Genomic DNA, 25,330 nt, shown 5'->3' on the forward strand with positions numbered 1-25,330 from the left:
AAATTAGAAAATTTATATATATATATATATATATATATATATATATATATATATAGAGTAAAAAAAAAATAGAACTGGCATGAATAATAATGATAATAATAATAATAATAATAATAATAGTAATGAACAATATTAAAGCAAGAAAAAATAAAATATAAAAAAATCAAAAAAAAGCAAATATAATCAATTTTTTGGGGTTAGCCAATAAAGGTATCACTCCTATAATACTTTTGTCTTTTTTTGACACAAAAGTATTTAACATCACATAGATTTTTCTGGCTAACTGCAATAATAATAATAATAATAATTTTTGCTACAAATTTTAACTTATAATATACCAAAATGTCACTGAGGTCTTACTGACTGTTAATAGATATACTGATGTTGAGCAACCATGCTACAATTTAGTATTCAGTTCTTGTCAGGTTTGAAGCAAACAAAATGAAAAGGAAATTAGAATAAATATTAGCATACCTGCCAACCTCTGTGATATTCTTCTCCTGCTTTTTACATTAATTTTTCGAATGCAATAAACTGTACTGAATTAAATATTTGGCACTAGCGCCAACTTTAACAAATGATCAGTTTCAGCCCAGGTTAATAGCTATGGATTGGATACAATATCTAAGAACAGACAGTTGGAAAGTAATACGGTGAATGAACATTTGAGCCAGAAATGGTCCTGAAAAGACTACACCTTTCCAACCAGACGAGGGAGCTGTTGTATTCAGAGCCCGGATATATTACTTTCGTCCTTCTCTCTCACACACACTTTGGGTCGCGAACTATGTCTTAAAACGAGTTAAGTTCACTTCCGATTTGTCTGCTTAACCATAGCCATTTTAGTGTAGCCAAATACCTGAGTTCATATTGGTTTACTGTCTTCGAAAAAATGGCCGCCACTATACACATTATTATATAGGATGTGAGACACGTCAGATATGACGGGGTTTTTTATTTTGGTTTCTTGTGCCTGAAACGCTTTCTGGGGACGTGTTTCATGAGGATCACAACATCCGCACGAAGAATGTGTACTAGTGAGGTGATTTGGGGACATTGCAAACAGTCTGTAAGACATGTTTATGATTGTATTACACTGATAGCTATACTATAAGACAATCACACCTCTTTTCAGTCAGTTATATGATTAGAAATTGAACTATATCTTGGACTTCTCATATTTGCTATTCATGTTTGTTGGAAGTCACAGCAAAGGGGTGAATTTCAAACAAACAAAAAATTCAAATGGATGTTTGTTATTGTTTACATTTGCAGACATTAATGGATGGAGGCTGTGGGCCACTATTTTGATTCTGGCACCTCAATTAAAAATGTCAGCTTTCCTACACATTATTATCCTGCCTAATCCACTGTAATTAATGTCCACAATTAAAATGATTTCTTACCTGCCATTATATTGACTAATAATTATAAAGTTAAAATAAAGTTGTGTTAAATCAGTGTGCAGGGTTTGTTGTACTCAACTTGTGATTGGCGAAAAGAGATTAACACCAAGCATAAAAGTGAACATTGCTTTATGGTAAAAATGAACTTATATGGCTATGTTTCTATGCTAGGAATATGAGATTTTGTTTTGCAATGTAGGACTGGCATAGTCATACACTACAAGAAAACCCTGCCACTTTGACAGCCATGTATTGTGCTGATGCTTTTGCATTGCCAGCCATACTTTGCAGAGAGATCTTCTCATTACCAACTGTACATTGCTCACATACAGCCCCTCATTGCTTGCCATATATTGCATAAAGCTACTCTCCATTGCCATAATCCATATTGCTGGCCCATATACTGCTGAGAATCATCACCACCATTTATATAGTGCCACCAAATCTGCATCGATGTACAGGGAATATTTTTCGTTCACATCAGTCCCTGCCTCATTGGAGCTTACAGTCTAAATTCCCTACCGCACACACCTATGCACAGAATAGTTTTGATTTTGTCAGCAGCCAATTAATCTTCCAGTATGTTTTTGGAGTGTGGGAGGAAACAGGAGCACCTGGAAGAAAGCCACACAAACACAGGGAGAACATACAATCTCCACTTATGACCCCAGTGCCGTAAGGCAGAGGTGCTAACCACTAAGCCAACGTGCTGCCCCACATATTAGATTCGCCATTGCAATTGTCAGCCATGTATTTCACAAAGGATCCACTCTCCCCCAAATTGCCATTTAATATACCAAAATATTCTATAACAGAAACAAAGAACTTGTCCAACCAGTGGGATATCTCCAAATTAACTTTATTTAACCATCTACAATGGCAACCTGATACACTTCAGGGGCCCGATAGTGCACCCCTCTAACCGTCACAAGGGCTGCACATCACCCTTAATCTCAATAATAAATTGAACATTTAACATAAATTGAATATCTAATCAAACAGAGGTACACCTGTCATTAATAACATACTAGCAGAATTACAATGAAACATCCCCAATATTGTAATATCACTTCCTCAATTGCACTTGCACTTCTCAGTGTAATAAATAAAATTAAATACATGGAAATATACTGTCCAAGTGTATGCAGCATGTATAATATAACCATGAAAAAAAAACGGTCATGTGCGAAATTTGATTGTTAACATACATTTTTAGCATTACGACTGTTAGTGGGAAGTGGAACATGGAGTTTTAATGGTCATTATATCCAAGAGGATGGAAAGGGATTGGTCTGCAGAGCAGTTATTTGTTCCCATAATGATATTGTTTCTACTGTCCCAGTGATGTGAGCTGGGTGGTATCTCGAAGATACAGAGATGTCTCATAGAGGAAGAGAAGATAAATCTCAGGAAAGGCACAGGCATCACAGGAGACATGAGGATGATGATATGAGTCCAAGAGGGGGCAGCAGTAGCCATCATCAGGGTAAAGAACACACAGACAAGAAGAGAAGAAGGAGCAGCAGTGGCAGTAATCCTACTACACAGGAAATTCAGAAAATCAAACATGTTGAGATTTTGTAAGTATAGGAGGGCACCGTTGGTTAGTACATGGAATTCTTATCACCATACATGCATAGTTTTGCATATATTGATTGAGTTAGGAAACCTATACTCTTCTATATGCTTTGTTGTACCTTCTCACAAACAGTTTTATTGAATGCCTGGAACGTGCTTTCTTTCCTAAGTACTTGAAAAAAAAGTGTAAAATAATACGTGCTCAAGGGTACGGTTTCAGACCCTCCTCAAAAGAGAAAAAGGTCCCTCTATCTCCGCCCCCTCCCCCCTCTGGAGCCAAAAGGCATCTTGAGTCCCCTCTGCCTAGGGTACCGCCAAAACTTCCCCCATAGGACCAAATGTTCTGCATGGTGCCATACTATAAAGTGAGAGTCGCCACTCCCCAAGTGAGTTCAGGCGCCCCTGGGTCACTACTCCAGGGGCACTATGCCCAGGCTTCCAAGCTACCGGCCTCCTGGCATCAGACCAAGCTTCCCAGTGCCCTATGTCCTCCATGGCCCGTTTCACCCAGTATACAATTGTCTACTTTTTATTTTGTTTTATGTATTTCCTACTGTGATAACTTGCATTTAAATAATACGATCATTAAAATAAAATACATTTTGACATCAATCATTGAATTCAGCCCAGGGTATCGTAACTATAAAATAAGTTAGAAAAAAAGGGAACATACCTTTGGAAATGGGTGAAATTTGTGCTCCTAAAATTGCAATTGCAGCGGTGACAACTAAAAGAACATACTATTTACTAGCCATTTTGATCATTATTGAGAGATCCATATAATATTTAAATATCAATAGCTGGATAATGTTCTTTTAAATAGAGCATGTTTATAAGAAAATAATTTTCACATGTAGATAGTTTGAACAAATCTAATGTGAAATAATAAGAAACACTTTTGTTCCAGCTACACTTTCGACATAAAACTGCTGCAATTTATTGCATTGTATTTTAATATGCTGTATACAGATATGATTGCGATTACAAACAGAACAATTATGTTTCTGGTTTATATGTTATATTCTTTACCTGCATGTGTGCAACCATTCTAATGTGTGGTTTTATAATATGTAATTTATTTTCTTTCAGCTATGAGAAACCTCCCCCAGGATTAATTAAGGTATCAAAATAATATGTATTTATGGTAATGTATTTTTACACATAGTGCATCCATATTTCAGTGCATACAGGCTTTATGCACACGCTATTCCTTATCCACCTGCATTACACCACCTGTAGATTTCACACATCATCAACATTTATTTATATAGCAGCAGCAAATTCCGTAGTGCTTTACAATTGGGAACAAACACAGAATTATAACACAGTAATATAACAATACTGGGTAGTATAAACAGACAGGTAAGAAGGCTCTGCTCGCAAGCTTACAATCTATGGAACAATGGGAGTTTGATACTTGCGGTTAAGTGCTACATATTGCATATCAGTCCAACCAAAGAGCAAAGATAAAAAGTGCTTAGTGGATCAAGTCATTATCCATTGACGAGTACACTATTGCGCTCAGCTAATGTGCGGGATGTTGTGTGTGCGCTACATACACCCGTTCCTCCGCCTAGTAAACTTAAAAAAAGTTATACTTCTCCATCTGTAGCCGCAGAGCACTGTTTGTAGTGGGTTGACCTGGTGTTATACAGGATCTGTGGTCCATAGAGTATGGGTCTGTGATTGCGAGCATGGTTCATGGAGTTGGATGAGTCTGTGGTTGCTGGGTTTTCTTAGTGGTGATGGAGGTGAATCTAATTTCACAAATGGATTAGGGTATTAGTTAAGTTTAAGATAGGAAAGTAAGTAATGAATGTAAGTAAGTGTGTCAGATAGTCACTGAGAATGTGGGTAAAGACAGTAGCTAGAGAATTAGTATGAGATTCTGAAAATATGATGGAGGCAGACCAATAGCTTAGTGAAACATTAGATTTAACAGTAAGTCAATGGATAGGTATGTGTATCGGTACAATAGAGTGAGTGATTAAAAATATAACATATGGAATAGAGAATAAAAGGATAGCAATAACAAATACTATTGGAAAACAATAATAAACGATAAAGTATAGATACAAGAAAATAAAAGCTAAACAATACAAAATAAGTTAATTTAGTGATAAAAAATATGGAATGGAGAATACAAGAATAAATGAATGTAATACGAAGTCAGTAGGTCTCTACGCATTTCACCACAGTATGTGGTTACCTCTGTGGGTTCAGTTTTCAATGAAAACATACAATTTTCATATTCTACCAGTACAATATCCATGTTTCATACTTGTCTTTGTTTTTTTCATACTACAGCTACATTACACCACATCCATGCTTCACACATACTAGATTACTATATTCATATTTCACACACACCCCATTCATACTCCACCCACTCGACATCCGCACAGTCATTTTGGGCAGATTAGAAACACTGAAACATAGAATTTGACGGCAGATAAGAACCGCTTGGCCCATCTAGTCTGCTCATTGTTTTATTAACCTATGGTAAACTTAAACCTTATTTGATCCCTTATTCTTTATAAGAATATTCTTATGTCTATCCCAAGCATGTTTAAACTGCTCTACTGTATTAGCCTCTACCACATCTGATGGGAGGCTATTCCACTTATCCACTACCCTTTCTGTGAACTAGTTTTTTTCTCAAATTTCCTCTGAACCTACTTCCCTCCAGTTTCAGTGCATGGCCTCATGTTCTAGTACTTTTCTTCCTTTGAAGAATGTTTTCCTCATGTACCTTGTTTAAACCCTTTATATATTTGAAAGTTTCTATCATGTCCCCCTTTCCATTCTCTGCTCCAAACTATACATAATAAGTTCTTTTATTCTTTCCGGGTAAGTTTTGTGCTGTAGGCCATGCACCATTTTAGTTTCCCTTCTTTATACAGTTTCTAATGTATTTATATCCTTTTGGAGATATGGCTTCCAGAATTGAGGCCATACCACTGACCTATGCAATGGCATTATTACTTCTTTCTTTCTGCTACTGATTCCTCTCCCTATGCAACCAAGCATCTGACTTGCCTTCCTCAATGCTTTCTTCCATTGCTTACCTGCTTAAGTCACCTGAAATAGTGACTCCTAGATCCCTTTCCTCCGCAGTAGTTTCCATTATAGTGCCATTAATACTATATTTAACCTTTTGGGTTTTTGAGACCCAAGTGCATGATTTTGCATTTTTTCCATTAAACTGTAGTTGCCACTCTCTTGACCATTTCTCTAGTCTACCTAGATCATCAATCATTTGTTTTACCCCTGCTGGTGTGTCTACCCTGTTGCATATCTTTGTGTCATCTGCAAAAAGGCATACTTTCCCTTCAATACCATTTGCAATGTCTCCAATAAAGATATTAAAAAGCACTGCTCCAAGTACAGATCCTTGGGGTACTCCACTGGTAACCGTTCCCTCCTGTGAATACACTCCATTTACTATAACTCTCTGTTTTCTATCCTGCAACCAATATCTTATCCAATCCCAAGCTTTCAAGTTTATTTAACAGTCTGCGATGTGGGACAGTGTCAAAAGCCTTACTAATATCTAGATAAGCTATATCTACAGCCCCTCCTTGATCTATTACTTTAGTCAACCAGTCAAAAAAAGTCAATAAGATTCTGAGATTCAGATTCTAGTCATATGACTTCCTAAGTCATTGGCCAATCATAAGTACATATACTAAAAGCATTACTGCCATGTGTTAAACATACATATAAAGTGTGACATATTTGTTTTTTAATCCTTAGGAAGATGAGCCAAAACCAGAAGACTGTATACCAGATTTGCCTGGTAATGAACATGCCAGGGATTTCCTTGCCCATGCTCCCACTAGGGGACTGTGGATGCCCTTAGGAAAAGAAGTGAAGGTTATGCAGTGTAAGTTAAATGTTTAACTACTTGTACTATTTTCTGTTAAAGATTTCTGTTTACATTTCATTCAGTAATATTTAATATAGTACAATTAATATATAATTTTACTGTTTATTGCTGTGCACATTATTATTTTTACCATGTTATTAAGTTATTAATATACCACATACATATTACACAGTGCTTTGCAGAGAATATCTATTCATTCACATCAGTTTCTTCACCAATGAAACTTACAATCTATATTCCTTATAAAACACACACTAGGGTTAATTTTGTCAGGAGCCAATGAACCTACCTGGTGGTAGTCAGCATATCGATGCTGACTACCCCCACACTACTTACCACATTGTGGAGAGACCGAAGGGCTCTTTCCCCGACCAGCGTGCATGACGACTTCTGTGTAAACCGACTGGAAGTCATGGCGATCCCTGAAGAAGCCGGCGCCAGCTGATGACGTCACTGATAACCGCAACGCAGTCATCGGTGCTGTGAAAGGGGTATAACTTACATTACCCGCTTCACAGCACCTATGATAATGAGGATCATTATTTCGTACCCAACCCAACCTACCAGTATGTATTTGAAGTGTGGGAAGAAACCGGAGCAATCACAGGGAGAACATACAATCTCCACACTGATAGGGTCCTGGTTGGCATCGAACCCATGACCCCAGTACTGTCAAGCAGCATTGCTAAGCACTGAGGTGACTCACTACATAATATCTATGTCAAGTATTATGGGAAGACATTTTTAGACCTGTCTCTTATAAAGAGTGGAGGTTCCCATAATTTACATTTAATCTACATTTGAATTGTCGAGCTAATAATACTGTCTACATTTTTTGGATTAAATCAGTTTACCTCAAATACAGCCTATCGATTCACTAGTGACATCACAGAGACACTTGTGAATTGACTGACTGCTTTCCCATGAATACTGGTTAAGCCCAGAAAGTGACTCCTTTTGTAGATATTGCCTATTTATAAGTAGTATTTGCTGTCACTTTTGTTGATCAGCAAGATTTAGTAGTACAAATCATTCTGCATTTTCATATTAATGTAGTTAGCGGTACCATATTGCTGGCTCAACTGGAAGTCAAATTAAGTATTATCTATAATCTCTATTGATCTAGTACTCTGGTGGTCACATTGTCAAATAAAACGGTGGAACATTTATTTGGCATTGCCAAGGAATACATTGTGAACAAATCATCTCTCAGAAAGGTATGCTGTCGACGGCTAGACGTTATTTGGTCGACATTCAGAAAATCGACAAGTCAAATGTCGACAGGATTATTTGGTAGACAATTCAAATGTAGAGAATATTATATGGTTAGAGTTCCGGTTAGGCTAAGAGATAGGGTTAGGGATATTCTTGCAGACTTCATAATACTGTCTACATTTGAATTGTCAACCTAATAATGCTGTCAATGTTATTATTGTCGACTTTCCAGCCCTGTCTATATTATGGTGTTGACCATATAAATGTTGATCATGTAACTGTCAAACTTATGTATCACACACCTCGGAAATGATGGGACATATATGTATACCAAAACACACCATCTGGTGCATTATATTACTTAATATAGTGTATACATGCTATTAGTTATATTTTTAATATATAAACATACTTACACAGTAGAGTAAAGACAAATAAACCATGCTCCATGGCTAACCTCCTGGCTGTAGCTGAAAATCAGGGCTGTGTGGTATTTTGGAGTGGCATGAACAATGAGAAGATGCAATGTCCATGACATTGGTCTGCCTGCTCACACCCCTGTCCCTGCAACCATTTTAAAATAATGAGCAAAAATGTTCATCACACAAGAAAAGGTAAGTTTGAAAGGGAAGTTAGGGTGAGGTTGGTCTTCGATAGCATAAGCAACAGCAGCTGTATAAATGTAGTGAGACACTACAGACCCAAATGGTCTATTTAAGTGTATACATGCATGTTAGTATGTCAAAACAGTCACCTGACATTTGATTTTGTTTGTTTTCAGGTTGGAGATGTAAGCAGTATGGTCACAGAACTGGTGACCGTGAGTGTCCCTACTTCATAAAAGGCAATCATAAAATTGAACAATTCAGAGTGGTAAGTAATGTAAATATACACAGTAATAGTGATAGTCTGCACTTAAGCCTGATGTTTTATTTTCTTGCACATGCCTTCAGTTAGATAGTTTACAAAGTGATGTACCTTTTGCCCAAACATTGTGAGTATCTGGCACCTTGACTTCATCTAGTGTCTGTGGTAGCACATTGGCAGCAGGAATTAAAGAAGCCACTTATTCTGCATTTCTTCTGTGATTAAATGCTTTTCTCATTCTCACCTTTCAGTCATTAATATAACAGAAAAGTTGGCACCTGCCAGCACTTTATAGTTTAGATCAGGCTTTCCTAAATCCATTCCTCAGGGTGCCCTAACAGTGCAGGTTTTCCAGGTCACAAGTGACGTAAGTAGTGCCACCTGTGGATCTTATAAAAAGTGTCAGTCAGTAATGAATACACCTGTGCTCCAGCAAGGAGATATGGAAACATGCACTGTTAGGGGTTCCTGAGGACTGGATTTGGGAAACCCTGATTTAGTTGTTTGATGCACATTGGTGCTTGATTGAAACATTGTTACAAGGAAAGGTAGAAAAACAGAACATTTCAGTTAACTAAAGGTTAGTGCCACTTGGCAGAGACTGTACACTGTGGTTTTTCATTTGGACTATTTCCCATTCCCTCATATTTGTCATTTATAAATATATTTGGGCTTGATACATGATTTTAAGCGTATCGTACACAAAATCACTCATGTCTACTCGTGGCGCATGGCCAGAACTGGACTATACGCCAGTAAGCGCAGCCATGTCCACTCCATCTTCAAGCGCAAAGGAAACTTACTACAGCCTACGGTTTCAGGGAGTGAAAGGGACTAGGAAGAGACAGTTGGCCATAGTCAATTTATAGTAAGGGCTTGCACACACAGCCACGTCTGAATCAAACTCCGGGCATCACAAAGTTACATTTTTCTGCCTTATCTTTTGCTCCAGCTACAGGGCTAGTTTAAGTCCTGATCGCTAGTGATGACAGTCTTGTATGCTATAACATGTGTTTTCAATAAGGAGCAACTGTAAAAATTTATTTTATATTCAATAAAGATTAACTGCATTCTAATGTATTTCATGAGAAAATAAAACTTTTTTTTTTAATGTTTGATCATTAATGTCATTATTATTAACTGGTGGCATTAATTATTATTATTTTTTTTCTAAATGTTTTTGCGAATGTATAATAAACGTAGACTTTGGACGTATCCTGCAGTGTCTTGTGTAGTAGTATCCTGCAGTGTCTTGTGTAGTAGCGCACAGCAGACCTACACCCGAATTCCACAGTGCACATATCTTGAGATCTGTGCCTTGATGAGTTCGGGTGTGCGCAAAGCCAAAGTACGTGTGTTTTAAACCAAACGCAGGTTGCGCTCAGTATGCGTGCCTTGATGAATCAGGCCCTTCAATCATTTATTTGGCTGCACTACAATGAACCAAGGTATTAGTATAAATAGAAATAGGCCAATTTCACTCTGTTTCCTATACATAAATACTGTATTTATAGAACCAGAATTTACTATTTTCTCTCCAGTCATGTGCTACTTACACCCTGTGCTTTAAGATGGGACATATTGCTGAGTTTTTAATGGACTGTTTCAAGTGTATATAATTTTCTCTTTGTAGGCTCATGAAGACCCAATGTATGGCTTAATAAAAGAGAAAGAGATTCAAGAAAAACAATTGAGGTAATTCATATGCATTTAAAGTGCAACTGCACAATCATAAAATACTTTATTGTAGTGAAAAGTGATCTATACATTTTCTAGAATATTAGAATAGCTCTGTTTAGAAAATCAATCATAAGTCCATTACATACTGTCACAAAGTCCATCCTACCTACCGATCTAGTGACTTGCGTTAATAAAAAATCAGCCCTTTCGCAGCAGTGTTTATCAAAAGTCCTGTCCATGAGTAATTACCAGACTAATGTAACAATGACAACGTTTGGTTTGATCATACATATCCATCAGGATGGAAAGTGTCATTTTGGCGAACATGTGAGATGGGGCAAAGGTTTGTGCACTCTCGCTGTCTTTTGCTGTAGACTGGCACTTTTCGCATTTGTTGGGTGTGCGATTTATGCACATTCACAAAACATTATTCAGCTTATTAAAGTAATTTTATCGTTTTCAAATAAGCATTGCATAGGCGATTGTATTGTGTTTCTAACGCACAAAGTGATTTCTTTTAGCAGATGTAAATAGTCAACAATTCAATACATTATTATATTATGATACAGTACAGTACAGCCAATACCAAAAGATAAATACATACCGCTGCTATCGCATGCGCTCGCTGCGCACCCACGGGCACCCCTGGACAGTGATTCACCTTTGAATACTGTGATCAGTGAAGTCTGAGAACTGGGTGCACAGCTATGATCATATATACACAGTCAGTGTTACAGAGAACAATGCAAATGACGTGGCTTGCTTCTATAGGTCCAGACATCAGATGGGTCCAGGCTAAACAGGTCATAGGCTGATTCAATCTAAGGAATCCAAAGGTGGGGGTCGTCTCTCCAGGGGATGAGCTCCTTTCTTCCCGCCAATGCTCCAGTTACAATTAGCATTTCATAGCCAACATCATACCAAGGTTTATTCCCTAATATCAATAACTAAAGTATGCAATGTGCGATCTCTTCGCCGATGGAACCGGACAGCTGCTGATAAATAGGGTTTTAATATGATACTAGGCATGATACCTTTCCTATAACCTGAACCTTGAATATCACTGAAGTGTACATATAATCATAATATATATAGACTAATAATAAACCAAATATTATCTGCTCATAAATTACAGTGTAACGGAACCAATATGAATATGAATTATATAAATAACTAAATGTTGTAATGCGAGTGTGTGCGTGCGTATTTTACCGTGCGATCGCACCATGCCACGTGTTACGTGGCATACGGATCTGTGTTACGTGGCGTACGGATCGCAATCGCACGGCAAAACAATATTAACCAATATGCTTTCGTTCATCCAATTATACGACTTCGACAAGCTTATTTGTTTTTTTTTTACTAGCTATCTCTACTGATGGTATTGTGTTCAATAATATATATTTTTTTAAAAATATCATTGTAAAGAAATACAAAACATAGCAACATCTGTACACACGTTTGTAAATTTAGGCATAACTGAAGGATCAATTACATGTTTTTTTAGGAATATATACTGAACACTGCCATTTCTCCTATATTCATGCAGCTGAATACCTTTCCTCTGTAGTTGCTTGTGTGAAACACCACAAGACAATACTTTGCTTACACAGTGCAAGAATGTTTTATTAGTCCTGTTCTAGTTTCCCTGTTTGTAAGAACACTAGGGGGCACAGGATGTGATAATATAATAGCATCCACTCACAAAATCAGCTCTGCAGTTCTAAGCTGAGAGAACACAAATGGAAACATAGAGAGACCCTGCTGAGTAACCATGCCACCAACAAATGCAACAGAACTGAGAAAAACAAATCTCCACTATGGAAGAGAGGATTATTTGGAATTGCCAACGCTCCTCAATAAACTTTAATGAAAGAAGTATGGTATTACAACTCTGGGACAGTTGTACCTAGAAGAGACATTGGATACACATTAAAACTTAGGAGACAAAAATGGGATTCATCTAAATGCTTTCCTGCATTATGCCCATTATTACCTTGCTAAAAAGACACAATAAAAAATAAAATTCTCAAAATATATTCTAGATTGTATGATACATATCATATGCCTAAACTAAATACTCCCAACTGTGTACAGCTGGTTCATAATTGGCATACAGATCAACTACTCCGAAATTACAGATCAATGGAACGAAGATCTATGTCATCGGCACTAGGAGTTTCTACCCAGGATTCACCAGGTGTGATTATGCTTACCAGAGGGGCGGAGTTTATCACAGCGATCCTCTGGGCAGTATGGTGAATGGTTGGAACAGTACAACAATTTAGGATAAGGAATGTCAATGGAGAGTCAGCGACTTGCAGCTATGCAGCAGGACTTGCAGCTATGCAGCAGGAGAGTCAGCGACTTGCAACTATAATGCGGAGGTAGGTATAACAACTGATGTGCAGTGAAGACTCGTGCCAGTGCAGGTGGGTAGTGGGGAGAGTCAGTGGTCTACGGATAGCAAGTTGTACCACTGCTATGATGGGAAGAGTTGTCCAGGTGCAGGTAGGAGCGGGAGCGTCAGTGGTCTGCGGATAGCAAGTTGTACCACTGCGGTGATGGGAAGACTTGTCCAGGTGCAGGTAGGTAGTGGGAGCGTCAGTGGTCTGCGGATAGCAAGTTGTACCACTGCTATGATGGGAAGACTTGTCCAGGTGCAGGTAGGTAGCGGGAGCGTCGGTGGTCTGCGGATAGCAAGTTGTACCACTGCGGTAATGGGAAGACTTGTCCAGGTGCAGGTAGGTGGCGGAATAGCGGGTAGTCTGTAGCGGCAAGTATACCACTGATGAGCAAGGGAGACTTGTCCAAATGCAGGCAAGCAGCTGAATAGCAAATAGTCTGTGGCGGGTACGTTACCACTGATGAGCAGAGCAGGCTTGTCCAGGTGCAGGTATGCAGCGGAATGGCAAGCAGTCTATAGCGGGTACGTTTACCACAGAAGTGCAGATAAGGCTTGTCCAGGTGTAGGCATGCAGCGGAGTAGAGGTAGTCTGTAGCGGGCAAGTTTACCACGGATGAGCAGAGAGGACTTGTCCACAGCAAAACCGATCACACGAGCAGAACACAGGAAACACCTAGGAGTCTCAAGGGAATGAGAACCAAGAACAGGCAACGATACTAAGGACACAGGTGCCTTAAATAGTGAGTGGTGATTGATTCACCAATAGGATTAAAAGCAAGGTTTTAAGTTCAAGAGTCCTGCACATGCGCAATTCAGTCAAGATGGCGGACGGCCGCGGCTTAGGACATGCGCCGGCAGGAATGAGAGAGAGCCACGTACCAGACCAGAGGCACTAACCGTCCGGTGAGTGACAATCTAGGCCCGTTGAGTGAAGAGTGGGAGAAAGTTCTCACTCAAAAATTATTTAACAAGATTTGCGGTACATGGGCATATTGAAATAATATATCATGTAATGATAGTTAGCTATTGTAAAAGTTGAATGTTTTCCATTTGCAGAATTGATCTTTTATTTTTTTTATTTGATTTTGTTGTATTTGATATGTATTCCTGTAAAATACCATGCTATTAATTGATACTATTATGCTGAACAATCAATAAAAATGCATTAATAATTATGACATTCTACACATGAAAAGGGATATTTTTAACAGGAAGAATAGGATGTAAATATAGCTTACTGCTCTGTTGCCTCCAAGTGGCCAAATCTGGTATCGCGCCCCACTTCACAGTCTCAATTGGTACTGTTGTTACCTGCAAATAATGAGGTGCTGAGACCCATTAGGCCACCCACTTCTCTCCATTCTGAACATTATTCCACTCTGCTTCTCACAACCGCCCTGGATGCCCACCTCATGACTGACCCCCAGTATTATATACGTGGGCCTAGACCCAGATCACTTTCCTCAGTTTACGCAACAAAACTAGGGCCTATTTGAACTCTACTACGTTCACTTCATTCACTTGATACGTGTCAGGTCTCGCAAGTGTACAGTCATGTCACACAAAGCCAAAAAATCTGCTCCCCTGCACTTTCTGGCCATGTTCAGTGGACGCGAAAAACCACATCTTCCCCTGCGCACTCTGCTCCAATCTCAGACATGGATGATCCCGCTACCTGCGGAGCAATATATTCAACCCCCGAGCTCATGAAGCGGATCCAAACCACAATCCAATCAGAAATGCGGGCTGTGATGCAAGATCTCAAAACAGAGATAACTTCAATAGGCACACGCACCGAGCTGGAGCACATAGTGGATGACATTTGTCAATATCATGAGACGGTCCAACGTGACATTGAACTGATGAAGTAGCACCTTGAAGATATATAAAAACTGCATGAGGCCTAACATCGTCCACTTCAGAAACATCCCTGAATCAGTTGAGTCTGACTCCTGTCATATTTGGAGGGTCTCTTCCGACCAATGTCTGCCGAACTCCGGGATAGACAGCTTTCAGCTGGACAGGGCACACTGTGCGCCGAGGGTACCAACCACCAAGAAATGTAGTAGTATGCTTTTTATACTTTAAGACAAAGGAACAATTTCTGACATCCGCCCGCAATGCTCCAGTAATCCCCTACGTGGGTCACAACCTGCAAATTTACTAGGACGTTGCACCATCCACGCTCCAAAAGCGAAGGAACCTGTAAAAGGACCTGTGGTTGCGCCTTACATGTGCACGCTATCCTCTTATTCTGTTCTCAGATACTCGTTATAAAACTCGCACTTTTATGCACTTTTCCTTACACAATGTTGCTTTACTCAGTCTTTTGACCACACTAAATAACACTTAAGCTTTACAGAATTATTTATCCAATAACCACTTTATCTCAGCAGTACTTCACAGTATATGTTCATTATAAATAACAAATACTCACAACATATGTATGTTTTTAAATCAAAGTATTTTACTGTTAACACAGAAAAGCTTGTATTCACAGTTCACACATATATCATAATGTTGTTCAATATAACATAGTATATCAATATAAAATTAACCCTAGGTTCACCACCTTTATTCCTTACACTATCCTAGCTTTACATATGTATCCTTGATAAGAATTAGTATTTATAATATTGATTTAACTATCACAAATATCAAACAACATATGAATATAAATAGTATATTATCAATTATACTTATGAAATCCTTGTATCCTGGATCCAATTCGTCATCTGCAATGTAGGGAACGTTCCTGTAGTATAGAATCCTTTTCTGTAGCGTAGTGTAGGTTTTCTGTAGAATAGTGTATTCCTATCCTTTGCTGTAGTGTAGTATAATATATATTTTCTGTAGTTTAGTGTAATATATATATTTTCTATAGTGTAGTGTATCCCTATAGAATAGTATATTGCCTTTTCCTATAGTGTAATATATATCTTTTTTTCTGTAGTGTAGTGTGTGCCTATTAACCTTTAGTGTAGTGTAGTGCTCGTTGTCCAGGGGCAGGCAGAGAGAGAGAGGGGGAGTCCCGGGTCTGGCTTTTATAATCCAGACCCGGAAACTCCCAGCCTCCCCAGCGGAGATTCACCACCCACACCTGGGCCTGGTGTGTGTGCCAGGGGTGATGATGTCATCACTCCTGGTGTCTTTCCCCACTGTGTGCGTGCCGACTTGAGTCAGCACACACAGTGGGGTTCCTTGCTGTGATGGCGCATGCGCAGTAGGGTCATCCATCCGATATCGGCACGTGCACTGTCATGCGTGCACGCGCATACACCGCAGGGTCCCCTTCACAGTCCCCCTGTTGTCGGAAGCCCGGGACTGCAAGTACAAATTACCTGTCCCTAGATTTGGTGGTGAACTAAAAAAAAATAAAGAGAGGGAGATGGAAAGACAGAGACCCCGATAATTTTCAACTCTCTCTACCTCTCCCTACCAACTATGGAGGAGATAGAGAATAAAAACCTTTTGTGTTATTGGTGCACAACAGCAAAAAACTCCTAGAGGGGGAACCAAAGTGAAAAAACACCCTTTCCCTGAGGGTGTGAAGAGCAGGAGAGAAGAAAAAAAAGAAGGTAGAAGAAAAAGAGAAAAGGCACAAGGAATAAAGAAAAACAGACATTCACGTAAAGCAATTTCCGTGCCTGCAAAGTCCATAATGCCCGCACTCCCCCCCCCTTCCCTTAATAGTTCATAATTTGTTGTCTTTTAGTCTTCATATGTTGTTCTGCAGTATGCCAGTTTAGCCATTTTTTTATTAAAACAAAGTGCGTGACTAATACCATTATAATGAGAACTATAACGGGATGAATGAGAAGAGGATACTTAGGCATCATGTTCCAGCTTGATTGTGTCTTGATTCCCAGAAAGTTTCTGCAGTATGTCTTCTTCCTTTCCGAAGTCGAGCAGCCAATTCTTGAGTTCTGAACCAAAACCAAATGGAATTTTCTGAAGCCTCACAGGAGTATCTGGATGGGTACCTAGTCGCTGCTCTGGGGTCACTGGTGGTGTTCCCGTCTCCTCTGCTACATCAACACCTAGAGTGGGAGAAAGAGTACAATATGCTCCTCGGAGGTGTTTCCCTCTTTGAGCGGTGTTAGTGCCATATACAGTGCAAGATGTAATAAGGGTAGGGCTCTAGGATTTTCCTTTCCTTACATTATGGTTCTCAATGATCAGTTAAAACCTCCCTTTTTTTTTATAATATTATTTGGAAGGGGTATGATTTCTTAATCTCCCCGTCTCAATGAGCACAGAAGCACTCTATTGAGTTATGGAGGCTTGCGTGGTTTTCATTTGATCAACCTGGACCCTGAGAACTTTACGTCTTCTATGAGAGTCTATCTTTGTAGTCATTGGCCTTTTTACTTTTAGTATTGTATCACCCAGGATTTCCTGATATGGTTCCTCCCAGTTTGCATCCCAGGGACCTGCCTTTCCGAATGTCTTGTCTCCCCCGTAGATAGGGTTTGTTCAGCCGGAAGGCAGCAGTTCTTTCAGGTTATTTTGCACTTGTTGTAAGAACACATGTCTGGCAATCGCCTTTTTGATGGGGTTTGACAACTGTGGTTCATTGGGGAAGCAAAGTGGCATTTTGCGACCAGTCATGAGCTCAAATGGAGTGATCCTGGTTGTAGTTGCCTCAGTTGCCCGAATACCCATCAGTATTGCAGGCAGAGCTGTCATCCAAGAGGAGCCCTTCTCTAACAGTGTCTTGGTCAAGCAAGATTTAATTGTTCGATTCATTCGTTCTACTATTCCTGCTGACTGGGGATAAGGTACATGAAATCACTGTTTTATGTCCAGTAGTTCACAAAGCGCTTTCATGATCTTGCCAGTAAAGTGTGTTCCCCGATCAGAATCAATGATCCTGTGAACTCCCCAATGTGACAGAATCTGTTCCCATAAGACCCTTGCTGTGGTAGTAGCAGAGTCATTTACAGTTGGAATGGCCTCAACCCATTTTGAAAATACATCCACCACTACCAAGGCATACCGACAATTGCGACTGCCAGCTGGTAGTGGTCCTATAAAATCTATCTGTAGGGTAGCCCATGGTCCTTCTGCAGGGGGCACACGTTGTAGAACCGGCTTGAGAGCTGGAGATTTGGGGTTCACTTGTACACACACAAGACACTGTTGTGTGACAGTTTCCACTGTCTTTGACATCCCTTACCAGTATAATTTGCCCTTTAAGACGGACATGAGTTTATCTCGGCCAGGGTGTCCGAGGAGTTGATTGTTGAGTCTTATCAGCACTACCTGAAGATGTGCAGGAACAACTGGCAAGTGGTTCTGAACCCTCATCGTTCGTGTGACACAGAATGCCCTCTTTAATTTACCAAGGACCTTGTGGTGTAGTGATGTGGGGTATAAGAAGAGGATCCTTTGCTTGTTCCTCTTCAAATGACACTGGGTCTTCTTCCAGAGTCTTGTTTTGTATCGTCACTTTATAAGATGATACATCTTTGTAATCTGGGTCTCTGTCAAAAAACAGATAAAGCAGCCAGTTTGGCCGCTTCGTATGCAGAGTTATTACCCATGACAAGGGGATCATTCCCTTTCTTGTGAGCAGGAACTTTAATGTTCGCAGCCTCTTCAGGATGCATCATTCCCCATTACCATAACTCTTTGAGCACTGAAACATGCGCCAGGGTTTTATTCTGGCTGTCCACAAATCCGCATCTGTGCCAGGTTTCCAAGTGTAATGTCAGAGACCGAACTACATAGGAGCTGTCGCTATATATAGTACGTGGTCCTGAAGGTTGGAGTAGTAAGGAATCCTTTACTGCCTCCAATTCTGCCCTTTGTGCCGACAGGTGACCAGGTAATTTAACAAGACTCTGAAGTCCTGTAGTCTTATCCAAGACTGCATAACCTGTCACATATTTCCTATCCGTGTGAGACCGAGACCCATCAACAAAGATGACTCTGTCATCCGGGTGTGTTGTTTGTCTAAACAAAGTCATTGTTTCATCGTATGGCAATTGTCCACGGTCGTGTTCTGTCCCTGCTGTGTTTAGCAGTTGAGACAATGCATATTTGGCCTTGTGACTTACTTTGAGATTGCGCCCACTCAAATCCATTATCCATCTCCCAAACCTCTGTTTGAGAGACACCAGGCAGCATGTCCCGGAGTAGAAGGGTTAATGGAGAGTGTTGGGTCTGTATTGTAACGGGTCTAAAACCCACAATATGTTCTGTCACTTTGACAGCATAATGTACTGCAGCCAGTTATTTTGTTTTGCACATTTATCAAAACCTCTTTCCACAGGAGAAAGAAGTCTTGAGAAATACCCTAGGTCTAGTCACAGATCCTACTTCTTGTAGTAAGACTGTTGATAGGGACTCTGGATCGGCGTGAGCCTGTATTGCCAGCTCACCCTCTGGGTGTGGAGTGGCCAAAACTGGGGCAGAAGAGAGATCTCTTTTCAGAGTAGAAAATGCCTCTTCCTGTGATTCTGCCCATCCTTTCAATGGAGATTCCTCACCTCTGAGCAATTCATACAGAGGTTTCACTTTTGTAGCAAAATCCTCTATGAACTCCCTCATGAAGTTTGTAATCCCAAGGAATTTTCGCAAATCCTGTAAGGTATTTGGTCTAGGTAATTTGACCATTGCCTCAACTCGATTGTATATACTTTTTGTCCAATGAGCGATCTTGACTCCCAGAAATTACCTCTGACGTAGCCAGGTTTGCTTTGTGAGGGTTCAATTTGAGCCCTGCACATACAAGGAGGCCTAACAATTCCTGTAGGAGTGTCAAATGTTCCTCCATAGTCTCTGTGTGGAGTAATAGATCATCCACATATTGCAGCAGGCATTCTGGGTGTGAAAATACACTCAGTACTTCTGCTAATGCCTGATGGAAATATGTGGGGCTACTGTGAAATCTTTGGGGTAATATGCAAAACATGTATTGCCTATCTTGCACGATGAACGCAAATTTGTAACAGCAGTTTTCTGTAAATGGTATCGAAAAGAAACCATTGGCTACATTAATGGTTGAGAATACCTTACTTTTGCCGTTTATTCTTGCCAATGTGTCTGGTATCTCTGCTACCACCTGTGCTGACATGGAGGTATATTTATTCAAAACCCTGAGATAAATTGCGAGTCTCCAGGTGTTAGTCTCCTTCTTCTTGACAGGCCATAAGGGATTATTGCACTTGGAATTTCCCTTTATGACCACCCTCTTGTTTCTAAATCAGTCACAGCTTCTATCACTGGTTCCATAGCTTCAGGGGGGAAACGATATTGACGTTGAGGTGGTGGATCTGGTCCTTGTATGTCCACCTGCACATCAATCATCTTTCCACAAATATTCTTCCCTTGAGCCCATAGCTCTGGGAATTTGTATACAATAGGTTCAAGGTCTGTGTTATGCGAGACCTCTGGCCAGTTGTGCAAAACCATGTTGACTTTTCCACCAATTTCATGTATGGGTGGTCCTAAGTGATGTTTCTTTATCACACAGACCTTTGAGTGTCTTGGGCCGTTCCATACCAAACAGTTTGTTAGATCTAAGATCCAGCCATTCTGTGTCATTACATCAGTTCCGATAATGTTATCAGAACCTGAATAATACCACATAGGAATTTTTAAGGTGAAATCATTGTTGATCTCCAAAGTGACTTCCTCAGTTCTTTGGGCTTTGGAACAACCTCCCCTCCGCGTCCTTTATCAGTTGGAGTACCACAAGGCTCAGTCCAAGGTCCTCTGCTATTCTCTATCTACACCACTTCTCTAGGAAAACTAATAAGCCCCTTGGATTTCAGTATCATCTCTATGCGGATGATACACAAATTTATCTATCCTCTCCTGATCTCGCACTATCTGTGTTGACTCGCGTTACTGACTGTCTTTCTGCCATTTGATCTTGGATTTCCTCTCGCCAACTCAAACTCAATCTTTCAAAAATAGAATTAATAATATTCCCACCCAACAATAGAAGCTTACTGCCTGACATTTCTATTTTTGTTAACAACATGACCATAAATGCCACCCGCAAGCTCGCTGCCTAGGTGTAATCCTTGACTCGAACTATCCTTTGTTCCCCACATCAACTTTATATTTACATAAGACTGCATTCATCTAAAAAACATTTCCAGAATACGTACATATCTCATACAAGACACTGCAAAAACTTGAATTCATGCACTCATCATCTCCCGCATCGACTATTGTAATTCACTCCTTGCTGGTCTTGCCAAAATCAGACTCGAGCCCCTACAATGTATTTTGCACGCAGCGGTTAGATTGATTTTCCTTGCAAATCGTTTTATATCTGCTGAGTCACTCTCAGTCTCTACATTGGTTGCCTGTTTTTCAACGAATCAATATAAAATTCTTCTACTTACATACAAGGCCATCAGCAAAATTGCACCAACATACATCTCCTCACTTGTCTCAAAATATCTCCCATCTCAAAAGCTCCGTTCTGCACAAGATCTGCGTCTCTCTTTCACTCTCGTCGCTTCCTCCCATTATTGATTACAGGACTTTTTTCGGGCTGCACCCACTTTATGGAATTCACACCCTTGCACTACATAGTCTTCAAATCTTCAAGCGTTCTCTGAAAACCCACCTTTTCAGACAAGCTTATAGTATTCCTCTACCACCCTCTTAATCTTCCTAGGTTACCCTATTGCCACTCTCTACACAATTAACACAAGACAACAACCCTCTGACCAACATAGTTGTGTGACTGAGCATACAGCCCACTGAATACTTTGTAACCTTGTAACCTTTGCATTCTAGCTGGACAACTATTCAATATGATGTAGCACTTACCCTTGTGTATCAAACCATTGTCCCATAGATTGTAAGCTTGCGAGCAGGGCCTTCTTACCTCTACGTATGTATGTATTACTCAGTATTGTTCTATTACTGTTTGTTCCCAATTGTAAAGCGCCATGGAATTTGCTGGCACTATATAAATAAATGTTGATGATGATTTCATTGATTGTTAATAGTCTGATCCAGCCCCAGAAACGCACCTTGGCGGTTCAAACCTTTAAATGCCTGAAAGCCCATTAGTATTTCTACAAGAAACCCATTTTGCTCATTCGCACCCCAGTCTCAAAGGCAAACCTTTCCACAGACCTACCACTCGGCATCGGACCATAAAACTAACAGTCCCGTTCACACTAGATCCCACTACCTCTGACGACCAAGGTAGATATATCATAATATCTGGCATGATCCACCAAGAACAGCTCACATTAGCCTCAATGTATGCCCCCAATTCAGGACAGAGGGACTTCTTCACCAACTTCTTACTGAAACTTTCGCAAGTTTCCAAAGGCAAAATCTTAGAGGGTGGAGATTTCAATGCAGTCCCAGGTCTGTCCCTTGATCGCTCCCCCTCCACCACGCCCCACCACAAACGTACTCACAGGGACTAAACTCCTCTCTGAAATTGTACAACCTTTATGATTGGTGGCGGGTCCTTTACCCCTCGGCCAGGACCTTCACCTATTACTCTGCCCCGAACAGGATCCACTCTAGAATTGATATGGACTTGATTTATCGTGTAACCATGCAACTGTTCCACTCTGCGGTTACCGTCCTTATCTCTAGGTCAGATCACCCAGCAGTATCACTGGAGTTGGATCTCCAAACTCCAACCACCTCACATTTTCATTGGAGGTTACCAGGCCACTTGCTCCTCAAGAAGGAGATCAGAGACCAGATGGCTCGGCAGTCCAGGAGTTCAGAGACCATAACTCCTCACCAAACCTCCCCCTGATAGTATGTTAAGCGCAAAAAGCCACTATCTACGGCACTTTTTTTGCTCTAGCTAGCTTAGTATAGAAGAAATTTGTGGGTTAGTGAACCCACAACATGCAATCCCGATTGTATAAGATGTCATTGATGAATATGTCCCACTATCACATTTTAAAATGAACACTGATATACATCACACGCTTTGGGCAGCCAGAAGACCCGGAGTACGCCTTAAGGTCCTCTGTAGGCACTCGAAAGAGACCGAACTAAGCCTTCCTTACCTGCAGAAGTACTACCTAGCTGCACACCTCGCACAGGTGGTGCTTGCTCATTCGAACTCACGCACTAGAGTGGATGGCTATTGTGGGTCACCTACTTCACATGCACTCCCCATACTCCCTTTTCTGGATTGACCCCAAATATTGCCCACTACCCTCCCAACTTCCTCCCCCAAAATAGCTTGCTGCTAACAGCTATATGTTCCACATCTCCATTTACTACATGACAACATTTATGTGCTTAAGACACCAAGATAATGAACAATTATCATAGTATTCTACTGAATTTCTCTTTTGTTATGGACAGTTGTAGTAATATTTTCCAATGTGCACATTTCTTGTTTGTGAGTATGTACTCAATATGTTGTAATACTCATATAAAAAATACTGTTGCATTACTAAATAACTACAGACTTCATTAAGAGTGAATTTACTACAGTGGTATTGTGACTTTCAATTTAAGGATGTATCCTGCCACCTATGTTCATAGACTTAGGTGGTGAAATTTCACCTCTATTTTTTAGGGCTCATATATTACCGTAGTTAAAAAAATATTTTGATGTACTCCTGGCAATCCAATTGACCCTGTTATATTACGCATTTGTTAGTTACCATATCCACATTTTTGTACTGCCCATAAGCTTAGTAGCCATTGTATTTTTACTTCTGCTATAAGTTGACTATCTTATCCGTAATTATAGGGCAGCATCTAAAAATATAAAGTATATAGCTTAGGCAGCCACTTAAAGTGTTTTGTGTAAAATGGGAACATGTCTTTTACTGGTCAGGGGCAAGACTTACTTGGTCCCGATCTTGTATGGTAAATGTTGGGAAGTTTGTATGATACGGAAAAGAAAAGAGATAGAGGGTGGGGGCAAAGGCCTACATCAGTATATCAGTAAGATTAGAAAAAGAACTGCTATTCACTCCACATTATATATATCTATATACTTTAGAGGTTTTTGTTTTTTAATTTGAACCAAGGGAGCTATGCCAATCTGTATTATACATAACAATCTTTAATTTGCAGTTTCCTCCATAACTGTTCTGTATCAAATTTTCTGTGTTCTATCTTGTCCTATTAGAGCAGAGGAATAAGATGTAAAGCTGCATTAACAGTATGTTTAATACTAGACATCTCATTATAGTGGAGTAAGTAAACTTAAGGGTCAAAGGACTTGTTGACAAATTTGTTTGGTATCTGTATCTACAAAGTTCTAAATACATTTAAAGTTTAGAACAAAACCACCAAATATGTAACATGTCAAAAGAGTTTTGCCATCTCCAACAGTTAAGCTGCTTTTGCTGACAGAAAGAATTAAGTAATGAAGCGTATTTGTGATGTTTGTGAACAACTTTGTATGGATCATACAAAGCAGTTAGGCAACATGTGACACGCATGGTCTTAAATGTGCTGGTTTAACAGGAACTAAAGATCTGTCTACAGCCTAAACTTTGGCCTTCTAAATATCCAATTAATTAGAAATATATTTTTGTTCTTTCAGATATCCGGTTTATTTGTACATATGTACTCTATTATGATTCTCCTTCACTTTTCAGGATTGAGCAGCTGAAAAAACTCCTTGATGATTCAACAACTGAAGACAGCAGCGACAGTTCACATCACTCCAGAGGAAAGCACAAGAAGAAGAAAAAGAAGAAAGACAAAAAGAAGAAGAAAAAGCACAAATCTTCCCACAGAAACTCTTCTTCAGATTAAACACATCTAAAGGAAGCTTACAGCGTAAATAATCTTGTAGCCAAAGCATCATACCATGTTAATACACTGAGAAGATGGCATTAAGTGTCATCGGTTTCGGCAGTAGGTTTTAAACTTGCATTGTGCATTAAGCTAAAATGTTATGCAAGTAAACAGGACTAATATTTGCTGGCGCATATGCCATGAAATGTTTAACGAATTCACTATTTCAGTAATATTTTGCTTAAACCATATCTGTGTCCATTAGAATTTTAGATAGTTTACCTACAAAGTATTCGCAACAACCTGATGTCAACTAATTGAACTCCAGGCTATCTTTCCGCATCCAATTCTTTATATAAGAGATCAGGGCTTAGTCTTTGCTCCAGAATTTGTTTGTAGTGTTTCTATTGCCTTTGTTCTAACCCAAAGTGTTGCAAGCATGGTCTAAATGTATTTGTAACTATGCCTACAATGTGAACTTTGTAAAACTAGGAAAATCCTGTGTATGAATGTTGGTTAAACCTATGAAAATTTGTAATGGTTCCAAAAATAAGACCTTTCCCTCTGATGTTTCAA

General features: G+C 39.7%; 1 protein-coding gene across 2 annotated transcripts; it reads left to right on the forward strand.

The window, feature by feature from the left end:
• The first annotated feature begins 892 nt into the window (after window positions 1-892).
• RP9 (RP9 pre-mRNA splicing factor) lies at window positions 893-25,330 on the forward strand. Of its 2 annotated transcripts, none has more exons than XM_075212591.1 (7): window positions 893-1,069; window positions 2,749-2,986; window positions 4,074-4,104; window positions 6,741-6,870; window positions 8,870-8,961; window positions 10,589-10,650; window positions 24,613-25,330. In XM_075212591.1, exons 2-7 carry the CDS (start codon window positions 2,784-2,786, stop codon window positions 24,770-24,772), a joined length of 678 nt encoding a protein of 225 aa, XP_075068692.1. In that variant the 5' UTR covers window positions 893-1,069; window positions 2,749-2,783; the 3' UTR covers window positions 24,773-25,330. The 2 variants fall into 2 exon arrangements, with proteins under 2 accessions (XP_075068692.1, XP_075068693.1); XM_075212592.1 differs by having other exon boundaries at window positions 893-1,042.

The sequence above is a fragment of the Mixophyes fleayi genome, chromosome 5, assembly GCF_038048845.1.
Source record: "Mixophyes fleayi isolate aMixFle1 chromosome 5, aMixFle1.hap1, whole genome shotgun sequence".
Classification (NCBI taxonomy): Eukaryota; Metazoa; Chordata; class Amphibia; order Anura; family Limnodynastidae; genus Mixophyes; species Mixophyes fleayi.